Genomic DNA, 15523 nt, shown 5'->3' on the forward strand with positions numbered 1-15523 from the left:
CTTCAATATTTGAATTTGTGTGTTTATTTCATTGCTTATTTCTGATTGTATCATTGGGTCTTTCAGTTTAACCAATGCTATCTGTTGTTGAGTTTCAGTTTTGTTCTTGCATGAAAGAGCAATCTTTATGACGGCCACTAACAGTATGTGGTCAGAAGGCACATCTGCTCCAGGATATGTAGTTGTGCTGAACCTACCTTTGATGAGAATGAAGTCTCTCTGATTTCTTATTATGTTCTAAGCTCTATCGGCTTCTTCTAATCAGCTAATATTCGTAATAGGGTTATTAAAACAACAATTACAAATCAAATTACGCTTTAATAGGTCATTTGAGCACCATTATGGTGTAATTTGAATATTCACGGGATATATTCAATCATATAATAATCTATTTCAAATATAACAACTGGAAACTCACAACACACTGAAATATACAAAATTATAAATAGTTTTTCGAAAGAACAAAAAACAACTACCTCCCGGAAAAACTTAAAAAATGAGTACGTACAGTAATGACAGTCTATGAAAACTCTAAGAAAACGTTTCTATATTGGTGTTAGAATCGATTATTCTGAAGTGCAAGATTATTCCACACATATTTTTAATACATATGTAAGCCATTCATGTTCCACAAAAAAACGTTTTCTTAGATACATCTAAAGAAAGTAGTAATTTTCCGTCTTTCTGATGAAGTAGAATTTAGTAACTTCAATGACGAGTCTTTTGATCAAGATGAAAACGAATTGGATGATTTTTTTATTCAGTCACTAGTTAACACTACTCTGATCCAGTAGTACGTTTGACTTTCCTCTGCCTTGGGCTCTGTGGTTTGCCTTTGGGCGATTTTTGCAGCTTTTCCTTGTCTGTAACAAACATACATTCGTTGTAGGTTTGGATGTATATGATGGTAGAATCACAGGTGAAGGTTGTGAAGGTGTAGGATGACATGTGTTATGTTTTAAATGCTTTAGACACTAATTTTGTGGTGTATCTAAGGTGGAAGTTCTAATTCATCCTTAATGACCATTGAAAATCACGTAACAATGCAGCATGATGAAATAAATACATTCTTGATAATGCAACGGATAACAGGAATAACTAAATCATAGATAATCCTATAATATGTTCAATGTTTAGAGATGTGCAACATAGATGAAGGTTGTGAAGGCGTTTGATGAGATATGAGATGATTTCAATGATGTATGCACTGAAAAGTATTGTGTATCCAAGGTAGAGGTACTAATTGACTTTAGAGTCTATTGATTATGTATTTTAGAAAGGAATTACAACGTTAACGGGGTTTTATTATTTCATAATATGGCCAATGGACCTTTAAACATGAAAAATCCACGGAGTGCTACTATTTAAAGGGGTGCACAGGGCGAATTAGGGCGAGTTCTATGCACTTTTGGTACAAACACGTCTACAGGAAAATTGTTCCAGGTTAAATTTACTATCGAAACATCATATTTTAAAGTAAAAAATATATTCAAAAGAACAGCAAGAAAAAAACACGAAATATAGCAATTTTGTTTTTTGCCCATAACTTTTTCCCACGGGGTATAGATATAGACATTACTTCACAGAAAAAAATGTCCGTCCTTCCTCTTTAAAATGACGTTTGGTAAAAGTCTTTATGATTTAGTTTCCAAAATACGATTTTTCAAAGTTCGCGACTCACAGTGATTTTAGTCCTATCTTCCTTGTTACTTCTGAAACATTGTTCTGTAACTCTCTTCTACGTAGCTTTAGGTATATCCAATGTTACATTTAGTAGGAAGAAAAGTCAATTACCTTTAAAATGGTCTATTGTAGAAGGCTGTGTGACTATTTGTAAGCAAGGTATGGTTGTTCAAAGTTTTATACTTTTAATGATTTTTGATATATTTTACGATTACTTGTAAATTTCTCATTATAACTTTTTTATATTTAGGTATATATGTACATTGTACAATAAAAAAGGAAGCTTATTTTCTTTACTTTCTAATGGTGTATTGTAAAAAATTCTAGGACTATTTTTAAACAAGATATGCTTTTTCAAAATGTGACATATACACATGCAATAGGTCCCACTAAGTTGGACCATATGGAAAACTTTTTTATTATTAACTTTATAAAAAAAAATATTCTTTATAAAATGCTCTGCATAATCTAATACCTAAGATGCAATCATCAGATATAAAATTTTATCAATAGTGTACGAGGTATGTTAAAAATATGAATTTCGCTCAAGAGTAAAGTATCTTTATATTTCACATTATCGAAAAGTGTTATTAAAAAAAGTCATTTGGAATTAAAAATTATGTTATAATATTCAATTATATTCTTCTAATTGAATAGAAATTTTAAAAAAATTTAAATTTTTCTCAAATTACGGATACCCTTGGATATCTTACGGATATGTTGTTTAAAAATAGTTCTAGAATTTTTTGCAATACACCATTTTAAAGTAAAGAAAATAAGCTTTTTTTATTCCACAATGTATATACCTAAATGTACAAGAAAAAAGTCATAATGAGAAATTTAAAAAATAATCATTAAAAATATCAAAAATCATTAGAAGTATAAAACCTTGAAAAAGCATAACTTGCTTAAAAAGAGCCTTATAATCTTACACAATAGACCATTTTAAAGGTAATTGACTTCTCTTTCTACTAAATGTACCATTGCATATATGTACCTAGAAGTGTATAGAAAAAAGTTACAGAACAATGTTTGCGAAATAATGGGGAAAATGGCCCAAAAATGCTGTGAACGGCAAACTTTGAAAAATCGTATTTCAGAAACTATAAATCCTAGAGACTTTTACCAAACTTCATTTTAAAGAGGAAGGATGGAAATTATTTTTCGCTGAACAATGCCTATACCTGTATCCCTGTAGAAAAAAGTTATGGGGCAAAAAACAAAATTGCTTTCTTTCATGTTATTTTCTTGATTTTCTCTATCTATAAGCTGAGCTGGGCTAAGCTGGAGCTTAAGATTTGTTGGTGAAACCAGGCATTAATGTTGTATGCAATGAAAAGTATTGTGTATTCAAAGTAGAAGTGCCAATTGACTTCATAAATAAAAATAAATATCTTGGACTATTGAAAATCACGGAAGAATAACCATAGATTTTGTACCAGTGAAAAAGATAAGAAAATTAAAATATTGGTCGTGAAGGTAAAGCAATAATTTTTTATAAAATATGTGTATATTTTGATGTCTGTAATATGAAAAGTAAGTAATATGAAAAGACTTCAAGCAAGCCTTTGACAGCTTAACAAGACCCGACCTAATAGAAGACATGAAAAACCTAGATATACCAATGAAACTTATAAAGCATACGAAAATGACAATGAAAGGATCGACTGCAGCAATAATTACAGATAACGGAATCACCAAAAATATAGAAATAGCAAGTGGAGTACGACAAGGCGACTCTCTATCAACGTCACTATTTAATGTCGCTATAGAAGGAACAATAAGAGCTACAGAAATAAAAGGTACGATTATAGCATCGACGTCGCAACTTGTGGCGTATGCTGACGACATAGCATTAATTAGCAGAAACCTAAACAGTTTAAAGGAATAATTTACGAAGTTACGCAAAGAAGCATCCAAAAGGGGTTTAGACATAAATCAAAGCAAAACAAAATACCTATTATGCTCAAGAAAAAATCCAGTTAATATGATAAGCTTAGATATCGGTGAATATGAATTTGAAAAGGTAGAGCATTTTAAATATCTTGGAGTCTCAGTTAATGGAACTAATGATAGAAATAGAAGTATCGAAATTAATGAAAGAATCTTACTCAGAATACAAAACTGAAAATTTACAAAGCAGCAATTAGACCAGTAATCACATATAGTGCTGAAGTAATGTGTCTGACACAGAAAGAGGAAGAAAGATTGAGGATCCTAGAAAGGAAAATAATTTGGAGGATAGCAGGAACACTAAACTTAGGTAATAATGAATTTAGAAAACTCATGAACCACGAAGTAAGACAACTTCTGAGAGGAGAAGACATTGTCAGATTTATCAAGACACAGAGACTCAGATGGATGGGACATATAGAAAGGAGGAATCCAGAAGCCGTTATCAAGAAAACTGACAAATGGAGACCTGTATCAGGCAGACCACGAAGAAGACCCAAAACTAGATGGGAGGACCAGATAGTGGAGGACCTTAAGAAGATGGGAGTCAGAGAATGGGTAAACAGAAGCAAAAACAGGAACGAATGGAGGAAAATTGTAGAAGATGCCAAGTCATACAACCAATTGTAAAACGAAAAAATGCGGATTGGTTCACCGCGAGAAACGAATCGGAAGAGCCCAAAGAGGGCGGCAATCACTTCGCTAGGAGTGTACATGCCATGATGATGATGAATATGAAAAGTAATGGTTGATTGTTGATAACTAATACAAAAAGTACTTACTTAAGCTAGCTAGTGTTTGTTTTGGCAACCAATCGTAGTCAACATTGTTTGGATTGTTAGTTCCAGTCTCAACAGGTGCCGATTTCCTGCTGCTACCTCCACTTCCTCCACTGCGCTTCTTACCAACTGATAGCAGAGTTTGTTGTCCAATAACCAGAAGCAATACTACACCAGCGGCGAGGAAGACATAGAGGAAGAATGTTTCTCCATCAAGTCCTGTATAAAACATACCAAATAAAGATAAATTGTATAAAAAATTATGATTGTTAACTTAAGCTTAAACTATGTGTTTTATTTGTCTCCTGTGTCAACTATGTAGTGGAAAGAACAATATTTTGGTCTTTCAGAGCTATTGAAAGTAAAAACAATCGTGTTAATTAAAAAACTTGTAAAGAAGACCTACCTTCTTCTAATTCAACAATTTGGACTGTTTCATTGAAGACAGCTTCTTGGAAAGCGTTTCCTGAAGCATCATGATAGTTCAACAAGATGTTCAATCCAAATGGTCGGCCTGCGTAGGCTTCAGCTGGTAGGAAACTGTAGAGGAAAGTGGCTTCTTCTTCAGGTTGAACAATTTTGCTGTGAAACAAATTTACTCTTCAGTGAAACTCATAATTTTTTTCAAAAATATATAAATAAAAATAGAACGTTGTATATTAATTTCACAAGAAATATTTAAGATCTCTTAAACAACATGCGTTTCCTATGTACAGCTGCGGCCACTGAATAGTTTACATCCATACATGTCTAGTAGCTGATTTTTCAAATTTTTACCTCGTTTAAACGCACCTCTTACGTCAAGGTGACATTACCAGTGGCAAACCCACAAAAGATTGATTAAAATTAAAAATCAAAACAAAATAAATGTATTTTACAAAATGTAACAAAATGGAAATTTTGTTAACTCTAAAAATTGAGTTAAAATTATCGAGTTTGGGAATTGTTCTTGTTTTTGTGTGTCATTCAATTGCATTCTAGGCATTTTAGATGTGTTGAATACCTTTTTTATTTTCAATACGTGCAAAATTTTTGACATTTAGTATATCTTTAAGACAGTGACCCCAGCTGTACATGATATAATGATATCCCATATAAAAAAAGATCAAAAAAATATTTACCTATATCCAACAGCTGAGAAGTTTTGGATGAAGAAGTTGAAGTCCATTGGATAGCGGAAGGAAGCTTCAAGGGTGTCTACAACAAAATCTTGATCACCTTTGTTGCGGAATCCTACAAGGAATTCGACAGGAAGGCCAGCCGGAATTTCTGAAAGTAAACAAATGTGTTAATAGTGAATTGATAACATGTTTATCAGGTTATTAATGAATATGACAGTTTTAATTATACTGATAGTTCCATCTGGTGTTTTAATATAGAACAGATACAATTTAGAGTTAACGATATATAAGAAAACAGCTACAGTTATAATTAATGGTGTAATAATTTAAGAAAAGTGTTGCAATTTGCTTAATATCAAAATTTTGTTTTAATCTGTCTTTGTTTCTTTAAGTCTACAGCGAACAGGTGAGGCCTGTCAGCCTTCACTCATATGGAAACACAATGTAATTTTATTTTGCCAATCTGCTGAAGTGTTAATACTGCTTTGCAACATTTTATGTCTTTTAAAAGAGTTTTGGTCCCTTTTCTTCCTGATAAATTTCATATCCATACTTTTGTTTTGCCTTTTTTGTGTTTAAAATTATTATCTTTGTTACTATTCTGGTCAGTAAAACAGTCCTATACAAGGAAAAGAAAAGATGATAGCAGATATAAAAGATGAATACCAAGAATGGTTAGATGAGGAATGTAAAATAGAACTAGATGAATGAAATAAATTAAGATTCAAAATAATGCAAGAAAAAACACCAGAGTTTAAATAGAAAAGACAATGAACAAAGGAAACAGGCCAAAGAATCATAAGATCAAAAAAATACAATGTGAAATGCATAGAAGAAAGCTTTAAAAATAGATAAATTCGAAACTTAAATCAAGAAGTGAAAAATGAGAAAGAGTTACTAAAGAAAACTACAAAAGCAAAAATAGAAGGAATTTAGTAAGTTATAGGGAAATAAGGAATACTTATCATCAGAATATGAATATGAACAAACAGAGGAAAGATAACCTGATAAAAGATAAAATAAAAATAAAAGAAATCATAATGAAACTAAAGAACAATAAGAACCCAGGAAAAGATAGCAACTAAAATGTTCAAATATGAAGGACTAGTACAAAAGTAAGCATTTGGAAAAGTTTCAAAGAAATATGGGAACAAGAACACATACTGAAAGAATGGAATAAGGATTCAGAAGAGATATTTCACAGCATATCAAATTTTCCTGCTACGAAATACGAGCAGAAATCTATGAATATGGGAAATCCACAGTGGCCCTATTCATTGACTTTAAACAAGCTTTTGACATAGTAAAACAGAAACAAATATACAAATCACTATGTGATAATATGGGAATTAGTGAAAAATTAGTGAGAATGATAAAGTGATAAACAGAAAAACAGAGAATAGAGTTAAAATAAATGGAAAAGAAACTGGTAAGTTTGAAGTCAGTGAGGGAGCCCAACAAGAGGATCCCCTATCATCAGTGTTGTTCATTGTAAAATTGAAATTGTTGTCAAAGAAGCCAGAATCAAGAATAGGACTTGTATAATATCAATGAAGACACCAATGCCTAGCATTTGCTACTGACAGAGTACTGATAGCCAGAAATATCAAGAATTAAAATAAATACTAAAAAGTCTAGAAGTAAAAGCAGGAAAGAAAAGACATAGAATGGACAGAACAAGAATACATACAAGGACCATACCTGACCATAATCACAGAAGCAAAAATATACAAAATCCAAGAAGTAGAAAGATTCATCTAGTAGCTACATTCGCTGGACGATTATTGCTGGTAATTGTTGGATCTTTGCTCTAATCAAGTTACTAAGAAGTAAAAACATATTTAGAAGGGCTAAGATAAGAATATAAGAAGACAGAAGACACCTACAGCATTATATGCCAGTGAAACATGGACAATGAACCAATCTGAACAAGTTATGCTACAAGGGTGGGAAAGAAAAGTTCTCAGCAAAATATTTGGAGGAAAGCTATGGAATGGCATTTGGATAAAAAGACCAAACATAGTACAGTAGAGCGTCGATAATCCGAACTAATTGGTACAGGGGTAGTTCAGATTATCAAATTGTTCGGATTATCGAACATATCGCCTGGTGAGAACAATAATGATGAAACTTCAAAATGAACATTTAGAGATAATCGTATTTGAAGTTTTGATGAAACTGCTAAACAGTATAACTGACTAATAGGTAATCATTTTGCAGAATTTTTCTAATAATATGCTTTCTAGATATGTAAACCAATTAGTAGAAGTAATTTTATTTGAAATAAAGATGGATATTGTATTTATTTTTGATGTTTTTTCTGCGTTACGCCATTATTGCATTATCGGGGATGTTTAATTTGATGTTTCGCCACTATACTTTACTGCTACTATACTACAACAGTTTGGTTTCTGTTTTAAATAATTAAAAAATTTACTTTTAAAAATAAATTAAACGCATCAAATAAAATATTTTATTGTACACACCAGTTATTCGCAAAATGAAACTAAAGTACAATAGAAAAATAGCAAAATAAGATTGTAAGTAATAATTATGAAAACGATAAACATGATAAAAGATAAAAGGTAAGCAAAAGAACTATGAATAGTAAAATTAAATTCATCATTTCACTCACGTATGTTTCGTATTTCAAACTACTAAAGAAATGATTGTGTGTAGAAGGAATTGATTTATTTTGTAAGACGTCTTTTTAGAAATGAATATTGGTTCTCGATAGTGTGGAATTAAACAATACTGATCCAAAGTGAATAGACGCTTTCTTGATTTGCTATTTCTAAGTACCTAAGATTATTGAAACTGAGTTTCTCTGTAAGAAGTTTTATAAAAAAAACACAAAAGCAAAAACGACCACACAGACAAAAGTGCTCATTCGCCACTATTGCACATTGTACTACTATCTTTAATAAAATATCTAATATTTCAAATACATGCAAGCATGGCACAATTACAGATTTGCCAGTGTTGATATAAAGTTTGGTGTGCTTTCGTCGTTAATGCATCAAAATATTTGACAAATTCACAATACCATAAAGACTTGTAGGCGCCCTCTAGTAATAAGGAAATTAAATAATTGTTAGCCGATATTGCACATAAAAGAGGGCATATTTAGATGTCGATTTATGGACTTAACTCAAAAACGTTGATTTTCGTGTTTCGCCATTATTGTTCTCACTAGGCGATATGTTCAAAATACATACAAAGCTCATAAACCTACTCATATTTACATATGTACAGCTGGTTCCTAAAAAAACTGATACGATTCTTAGTAAGATTTGATCATTTTGAGCAGTGTATGATTGATCTGACATTATATTATATTTATTATGACAGACAAATAATAAAATAAACAAACAAACAGCCATTTTTTGACATTGAACAGAATAAGTTATGTGACAAATTTTAAGATTTGGCAGTGACAGTGACAGAATGTAAATAATAATTATTTATCCTTCAAAATACACTGCTCAATTTTCTACAAAATACGCTTTAAGAGTCGTAGCAGTTTTCTTGGAACCAGCTGTACATACGTTTTAGTTACAAGGAATAAAACACCTGAATAATAAACAAATGTATTGTATGTATTTCTGCATAAACAAAACAAAAATCCGCGATCATATTTTGCCCATATTGTCATATTAAATCCAAAAATTTGGTCCGTGATCATATTTTTTAATTTTATAATTTTTTTTGCGTTCGGATTAGCGATAGTTTGGATTACCAGGGTTCGGATTATCGACACTCTACTGTACTAGGGAAGATATATGGAAATCTGAATTTTGTAGAGATCATAAAATTACAAACACTGAAAGGGTTGGAACATATTCAAAAGATGCCAAACATAAAACTACTCAAAAGAATACTAACAGAAGGAATAGAAGGAAAGAAGAATAAAGGTAGAATGAATACTAGGTGGAAAGATGTTGAAAAAGACAAAGAAATAGAAGAACTTAAAATTCCCAATTGGAAAATACAGCAGCAAACAGGAAAGAATGGAAAAGAATAGTAAACCAAGCCATGGGACTTCCAGACCTGAAGAGCTAGAAGAAAAACGTAGAAATTAGTGGTAAACTTATTCCAATGGTAATTTCATAACAAAGCATTTCCTTCTTTCCAAAATATATACTTTTCTTTCCAGATAGTGATTCTGATATTAACTCAAATAAAGAAATCTACATTTGATGGTATGGTATACCTAACACTAAGAATATTCTCACCAAGAGCTAAAAGCCCAAAATTTTACATAGGTGAAACACTTCTTCCTCTGAGGATAATATACCTTTATATTAACATTAAGTATATTAATTTATAAAGAAGTATTTATACACAAACCTAGTTGAGAGGCTCCAGTAGATTCAGGCTTCACAAACAACAGGGTAGTATCAGCATATGGTGATGAAAGTGACTTTGTATCTTCATCCACTTCTTCATCTGGAGTCGTCGCTTCAACATCAGAGTCCACTTCCCCTTCAACTTCTACTTCGTCCTCAATGGGGTCCTCTTCAGCATACGATACCATTTTGCCTTAAATAAATAGAAAATGTGTCAAAAAGAAGTTACTTAACCTCATTCAAATTTTGAGTTTTACAAGCTTTTCTCCAAAGATTCCAATTCCTACGCGAAACCTACGTTAGGTAGGTAGGTAGATAAGTAAACTCAATATGGAACAAAACAAAAATCTACTGAAAGATGTAAGATTATGATAAAATTCGTATTTTTGTTAGATTTGAAGGTACTTACCATTTTCGAAAATGAAAATGACTGCTGGGAACACTAATAAAGCTAAAAATATTAATTTGTTCATGTTTACTGAACCACAAGATCTCACAGCCTCACTTAACTTGCTTGTATTTTAACAAGTCTCTAAACTAAATGACCGGCCACCTTTCTTGACTTTCTACAAGCACGGTTGGTTTCGACGTGGAACAAAATTTGTACACATCACGTTGCCCACCTTACGTCACATGACAGTTCAGCATAGGACGGTTCCAGCGTTGCCAACACGAAGGAAAGTTCCCTTTTTGTTGGATTTTTTAACACAAAAGGGAAAAAAGAAAAAACTCAAAAGGGAATTTTGTCTCCAGTCCAAATTATAAAATATTTAAAAAAAAATCAAAAGTCAAAAGATTATTTGAAAAGAATTAGACATATCTCCTTCTAGTAGAAATTTAAATTATCAAACTGATCGACGTTGAAGATATTTCTTCCTCTTTCTGCTCGAGTTTGATGAGAGGAATGAGGAATCACATGTCTGTCATGAAATTCGATCAGCGACACAGCATAATAGGGCTTTTCATCGATTGTCATTTGTTTCGAGCTTCTGTCATATGTCGTGTAATCATAATATAGGTTTGTTCTAGCAAGCAGTCAAACTAGTCAGAAACCGTCAGCAAACAGTTGGTCAGTGAGAGAACATAATACAGTCACCAGTGCTATCCCCTCTACTCGCGCTGGTCCGCTATTCGCTGATGGTTTCAAACCGTTTGAAACGGATGCTAGAACAAACCTAATATACACGGATTACACGACAATTGACAGAAGCTCGAAAAAAATGACTGTGAATGAAAAGGCCTATTAACCAACAGGACTTTTCAACGCTTCTCATTTGTTTCGAGCTTCTCTCATATGTCGTATATTAACATATACACGGAGTATACGACATATGACAGAAGAAGCTCGAAAGAAATGAAAAGCGTTGAAAAGTACTACGTACTACTCAGCGAATTCAATAATGGTAGGGGAGGAAAGTATGCTAAATTTGCAGTTACTCGAGCGTTAAGGCCGCGTCTCACCATCAAATAATTTGATCAAACAGTTTGAGCAAACTTGACGTACTTGAGGAAGTACGTCAAAGTGACGTCACAATTGCAGTTTTTTTGAAATTTTAAAAATCTGTGCTCTCACTATCAGTCTAGTTTGATCAAATTTATTGTATTGAGTTGTCTAACTTGTTTGTACTTTATTTAAAATTAAAATTTTTCATTATTATCCACAATGAACACTCAGGATGTGACGTCACTAACTGTCACTTTCAGTTTGCTCAAACCAGTTTGATCAAATTATTTGATCGTGGGACGCGGCCTTTATGGAAACCTATTGGGTTGTGAAGAATTGGTACTAAAACCAAAAAAAAGTTAAGTTAAGTTTTCCATAAAGTGGGGGACTTTCCATTTTTTAATTTAATTTTTCATTTCTCAATCGTTTTTTCCGATTATAGCACCATATGTATATCCATAATTCGAAAAAAATATCTCGAATAAATGTTACTTAATTTTACGTTAAGGAATCCAAATCTGCAATAAAAAAAATGGGAGCTCTTATTTAAGATTTTAAAGTAACCCCCACCCCACCTCCGTGGAGGGCCGTGTTTGGTGTCATTCAATAGATTTTTCAAAAATATTGAATACGTGTATTTTTCAGTTTTTCGATCTGATCTTCATTTTGCGAAATATCGCGGGGTTCGTATTTAAAATTTCCCTCCCACTCCCTCTTTGTGGGGGGTCGTGTTTGGTATCATTCGATAGATTTTTAAAAAATATTGAACACTTATTTTTTAGTTTTTCGATCTGACATTAATTTCGCGAAATATTCGCTTTTTTTGTGAAACTTTGTGACTCGCCCATTGTCAGATTTTTGAAATATAACTACCGTCGAAAAAATGAAAGAATAGGGCTTTTCATTTACAGTCATTTGTTTCGAGCTGCGGTCATGTGTCACTTAATATTAATATATCTACGTCATACGTTATTGCTATATACCAATGATACAAACCAAAGACATATGGCGTAGATATATAGGGCTTTCCATTCACAGTCATTTGTTTCGAGCTTCTGTCATATGTCGTATAATCCGTATATATTAATATTATACACAGATTATACAACATAATGACAGAAGCTCGAAACAAATGATAATCGATGAAAAGCCCTATTAATATTATGTGACACATGACAGAAGCTCGAAACAAATGACAATCGATGAGAAGCCCTATAGGGCTTATAGAAGCCCTGTCGGGCTTTTCATCGATTGTCATTTGTTTCGAGCTTCTGTCATGTGTCACATAATATTAATATATCTACGTCATACGTCTTTGGTTTGTATCATTGATATATGCGTATATGCCAATAACGTTTAACGTAGATATATTAATATTATGTGACACATGACAGAAGCTCGAAACAAATGACTGTGAATGAAAAGCCTTATACCCATGAACGATCACATCAATCACTTATTTTGTATTTGCTACCTTTTTGTATAACAAACGTTTGTTATTTATAGAAAAAGAGAGCAAATACAAAATAAGTGATTGATGTGATCGTTCATGAGTATAGGGCTTTTCATTAACAGTCATTTGTTTCGAGCCACTGTCATATGTTGTATAAACCGTGTATATTAATATTATACACAGATTATACAACATATTATTATGACAAAAGCTCGAAACAAATGACAATCGATGAAAAGCCCTATTCTTTCATTTTTCTGATTGTACACTATTTTGCATGTACTTTAACTTACCTTATCTTAATCTGACGATTTCGAATTTTTCTAAGGATAGATTTTTTTCGGACCCCCCTTGACGAACTCCCCTTTATTAAGAGCCAATATATGGTAGAGGTATATTTAAAGGGTACAAGGTTTCTTCCCATGTGATAATCTGACGGGTTCGAGTAACTGCAAAAAATTCCCGCTTGGGCTCCCCTACCATAATATAATAATATGACGTATTTCAAAGGGATCTCTAATCACTTTTCTGTTTATTATGAGTGAATCACAGGATTACAAATTACAGTCGAAAACCGACCGGAATTGTCTTATTTGGTAAGAAAGTTTAAGGAAAGTAGGTACCAAATAACATATGCTTTGTTTTTAAACCAAGAGGAGTAAACTAAAAATACAGATTCACAGTATTCACACCCAAGAAAGTCACTAGAAAAATCACCAAATATATATCTTCTTTTTCTGTTGAACATATCGGCCTTCGACGGAAATCCATAAATATTATAATATTATATTATTACGTCGCTAAAGAGTTCTAAACAACTGTTTTTTATATCAAAGCAGACTAAAAATCCAAAAATTAAAGGAATAGCACAGAAAACACAAAAAATCTCTAACATAACTTAATAATTTACCTATGAAATGCCAGTAGTGTCAAAATTTCGTAAATGTTATTAGTGTCAAAATTTCATAACAGTAGAGTAAACTTGCCTATGAGGTTGGACCAATTACAAACAAGCATTACGGCGCGGTAAATTTAAACTATTCTTCCTGGTTTAAAAACAGACCATAAGTGTTAATGATTAATTATTGCAATTTAGAGAGTCAACAAGTAAAAAATAAACAAACAAAAAGGAAAAGGAGTGGTTAAAAGATTTTTGGATTTGGCAACACTGGACGGTTCTGTCAGCATTCAGGAATAATAAATACATACACATTTGCCACATTTAATACTATTTTTATCAGTGTGATTTGATTGAAGTTATTTATTTTTACAGTAATTTTTTACGTATTTTATCAATTAGTACATTTATTAATTGCACGATTTGGAAAATCTTTAATACAAAAACAAGCAATTTTTTTTATTTTACATGCGATGTTGCCCAGTCCTTCAGAAAGCCATTTAAATCGAAGAGTGAAGTTGCTAATTAATATAAAAAATAAAAAATTATATATTTTCGCCTTTAAATGAGATATGTAATGAGAGTATTTAAATGAGATACGTAAGTAAATTGGGTTGTGACGTTTTGAAATTGAAACTAAAATAAATTCAGCTTTATTTTAGTTATATTCCGTAAATTTGGCAACGTTCTTCAGAAGTGACTAATGCACCAACAGTCGGTATTTTTATCACGACATAGGCAACTCTTTATTCACTAATTCAGATTTTTTCTATATGCAGTACAAAATTCAACAAGCAGTACATAATATACCAGTATATACGGTATAAGTATACTTTTTTATGTTGCAACTCTTTTTGTCGAATTTTTAACAAGTATGATTTAATTTTGTTTGTAGTTTTGTTCTGATGCTATTTTTGTTGCGGCATTTTAACAGAGTTTACTATTTTTACTGGCAATTAACCACAATTTAGTTTAAAATCTTTATTTTGACGTTTCCACTTCCGAAAATTGATATTTTGATGTCCACTTCCGAAATCATTTGTTATTTATTAATCTACTTCCGAAGTGGAAATGTAAACGTCAAAATAAACATATTTTGAACTAAAATGTGGTCAATGTCCAGTAAAAATCGTAAATTGTTTAGTTTTCTTTTGAAACAGACTTTTCCTATGGCAATGGCAACTTTTCAATCCAGATATGTATATATATTAGGTATGCATTAATAAGTAAAAAAAGAAGTGCGTCCATAAAGTAACTCATAAATTCATTATTTCGTAAACCGGCGACTTTAAGGAAAATTCCGAAACAGGTCGATTTTTATTTTTAAATTACAATGTTTTGGCATATATATCATACTAGTGACGTCATCCATCTGGGCTTGATAACGTAATCGATGAATTTTTTAAATGAAAATAGGGGTCATGTGATGGCTCATTTGCAAGGGTATGCAATTCTCTATTTACTAATACAAACAATAACATAATTATTTTTACAGGGTTTCCAAACAGAATTTTTTAATTATATTAATTGAGACAAGAAGAAGAATGTATGTAACTTATTTAATTCAAAATTCGTTTTACTTTTGTCAGAAAAACAAGAATACATATACATGTTTATTTGACAAATAATAAATATTGCTTTTCGCTTAAATTCAATGTTAGAGCTGCCACCCACCTGCCTCTTGGAAGTTTAACATTACGCTTAAGCGAAAATCGATGTTTATTTTTTAAATAAAACATTTTTATGTTTTCTGGCACGAATAAAATATATTTAGAATTAAACAAATTACATGCATTCATCTTTTTGTACCAATTAATTTAATTTAAAAAAACATTTTTTGGAC

The 15523-nt window shown here is 31.7% G+C and overlaps 1 protein-coding gene across 1 annotated transcript; it reads right to left on the bottom strand.

Moving 5' to 3' along the window:
* Nucleotides 1-298: 298 nt before the first annotated feature.
* LOC114327968 (translocon-associated protein subunit alpha) lies at nt 299-10526 on the bottom strand. Its single transcript, XM_028276696.1, has 6 exons — nt 10295-10526; nt 9887-10078; nt 5537-5684; nt 4822-4997; nt 4419-4634; nt 299-863 (listed from the first exon to the last, which is right to left on the bottom strand). Exons 1-6 carry the CDS (start codon nt 10356-10358, stop codon nt 778-780), a joined length of 882 nt encoding a protein of 293 aa, XP_028132497.1. The 5' UTR covers nt 10359-10526; the 3' UTR covers nt 299-777.
* Between the last annotated feature and the right edge of the window lie 4997 nt (nt 10527-15523).

Source organism: Diabrotica virgifera, chromosome 2 (genome assembly GCF_917563875.1).
Source record: "Diabrotica virgifera virgifera chromosome 2, PGI_DIABVI_V3a".
Lineage (NCBI taxonomy): Eukaryota > Metazoa > Arthropoda > Insecta > Coleoptera > Chrysomelidae > Diabrotica > Diabrotica virgifera.

Coding starts and splice junctions, on each gene's coding strand:
- LOC114327968 (XM_028276696.1), bottom strand. CDS start 10,358: ATGAACAAATTAATATTTTTAGCTTTATTAGTGTTCCCAGCAGTCATT. Junction 4,998..5,536: donor TTCTCAGCTGTTGGATATAG/GTAAATATTTTT, acceptor TTTGTTTCACAG/CAAAATTGTTCAACCTGAAG. Junction 4,635..4,821: donor AATTGTTGAATTAGAAGAAG/GTAGGTCTTCTT, acceptor TGTTTTATACAG/GACTTGATGGAGAAACATTC.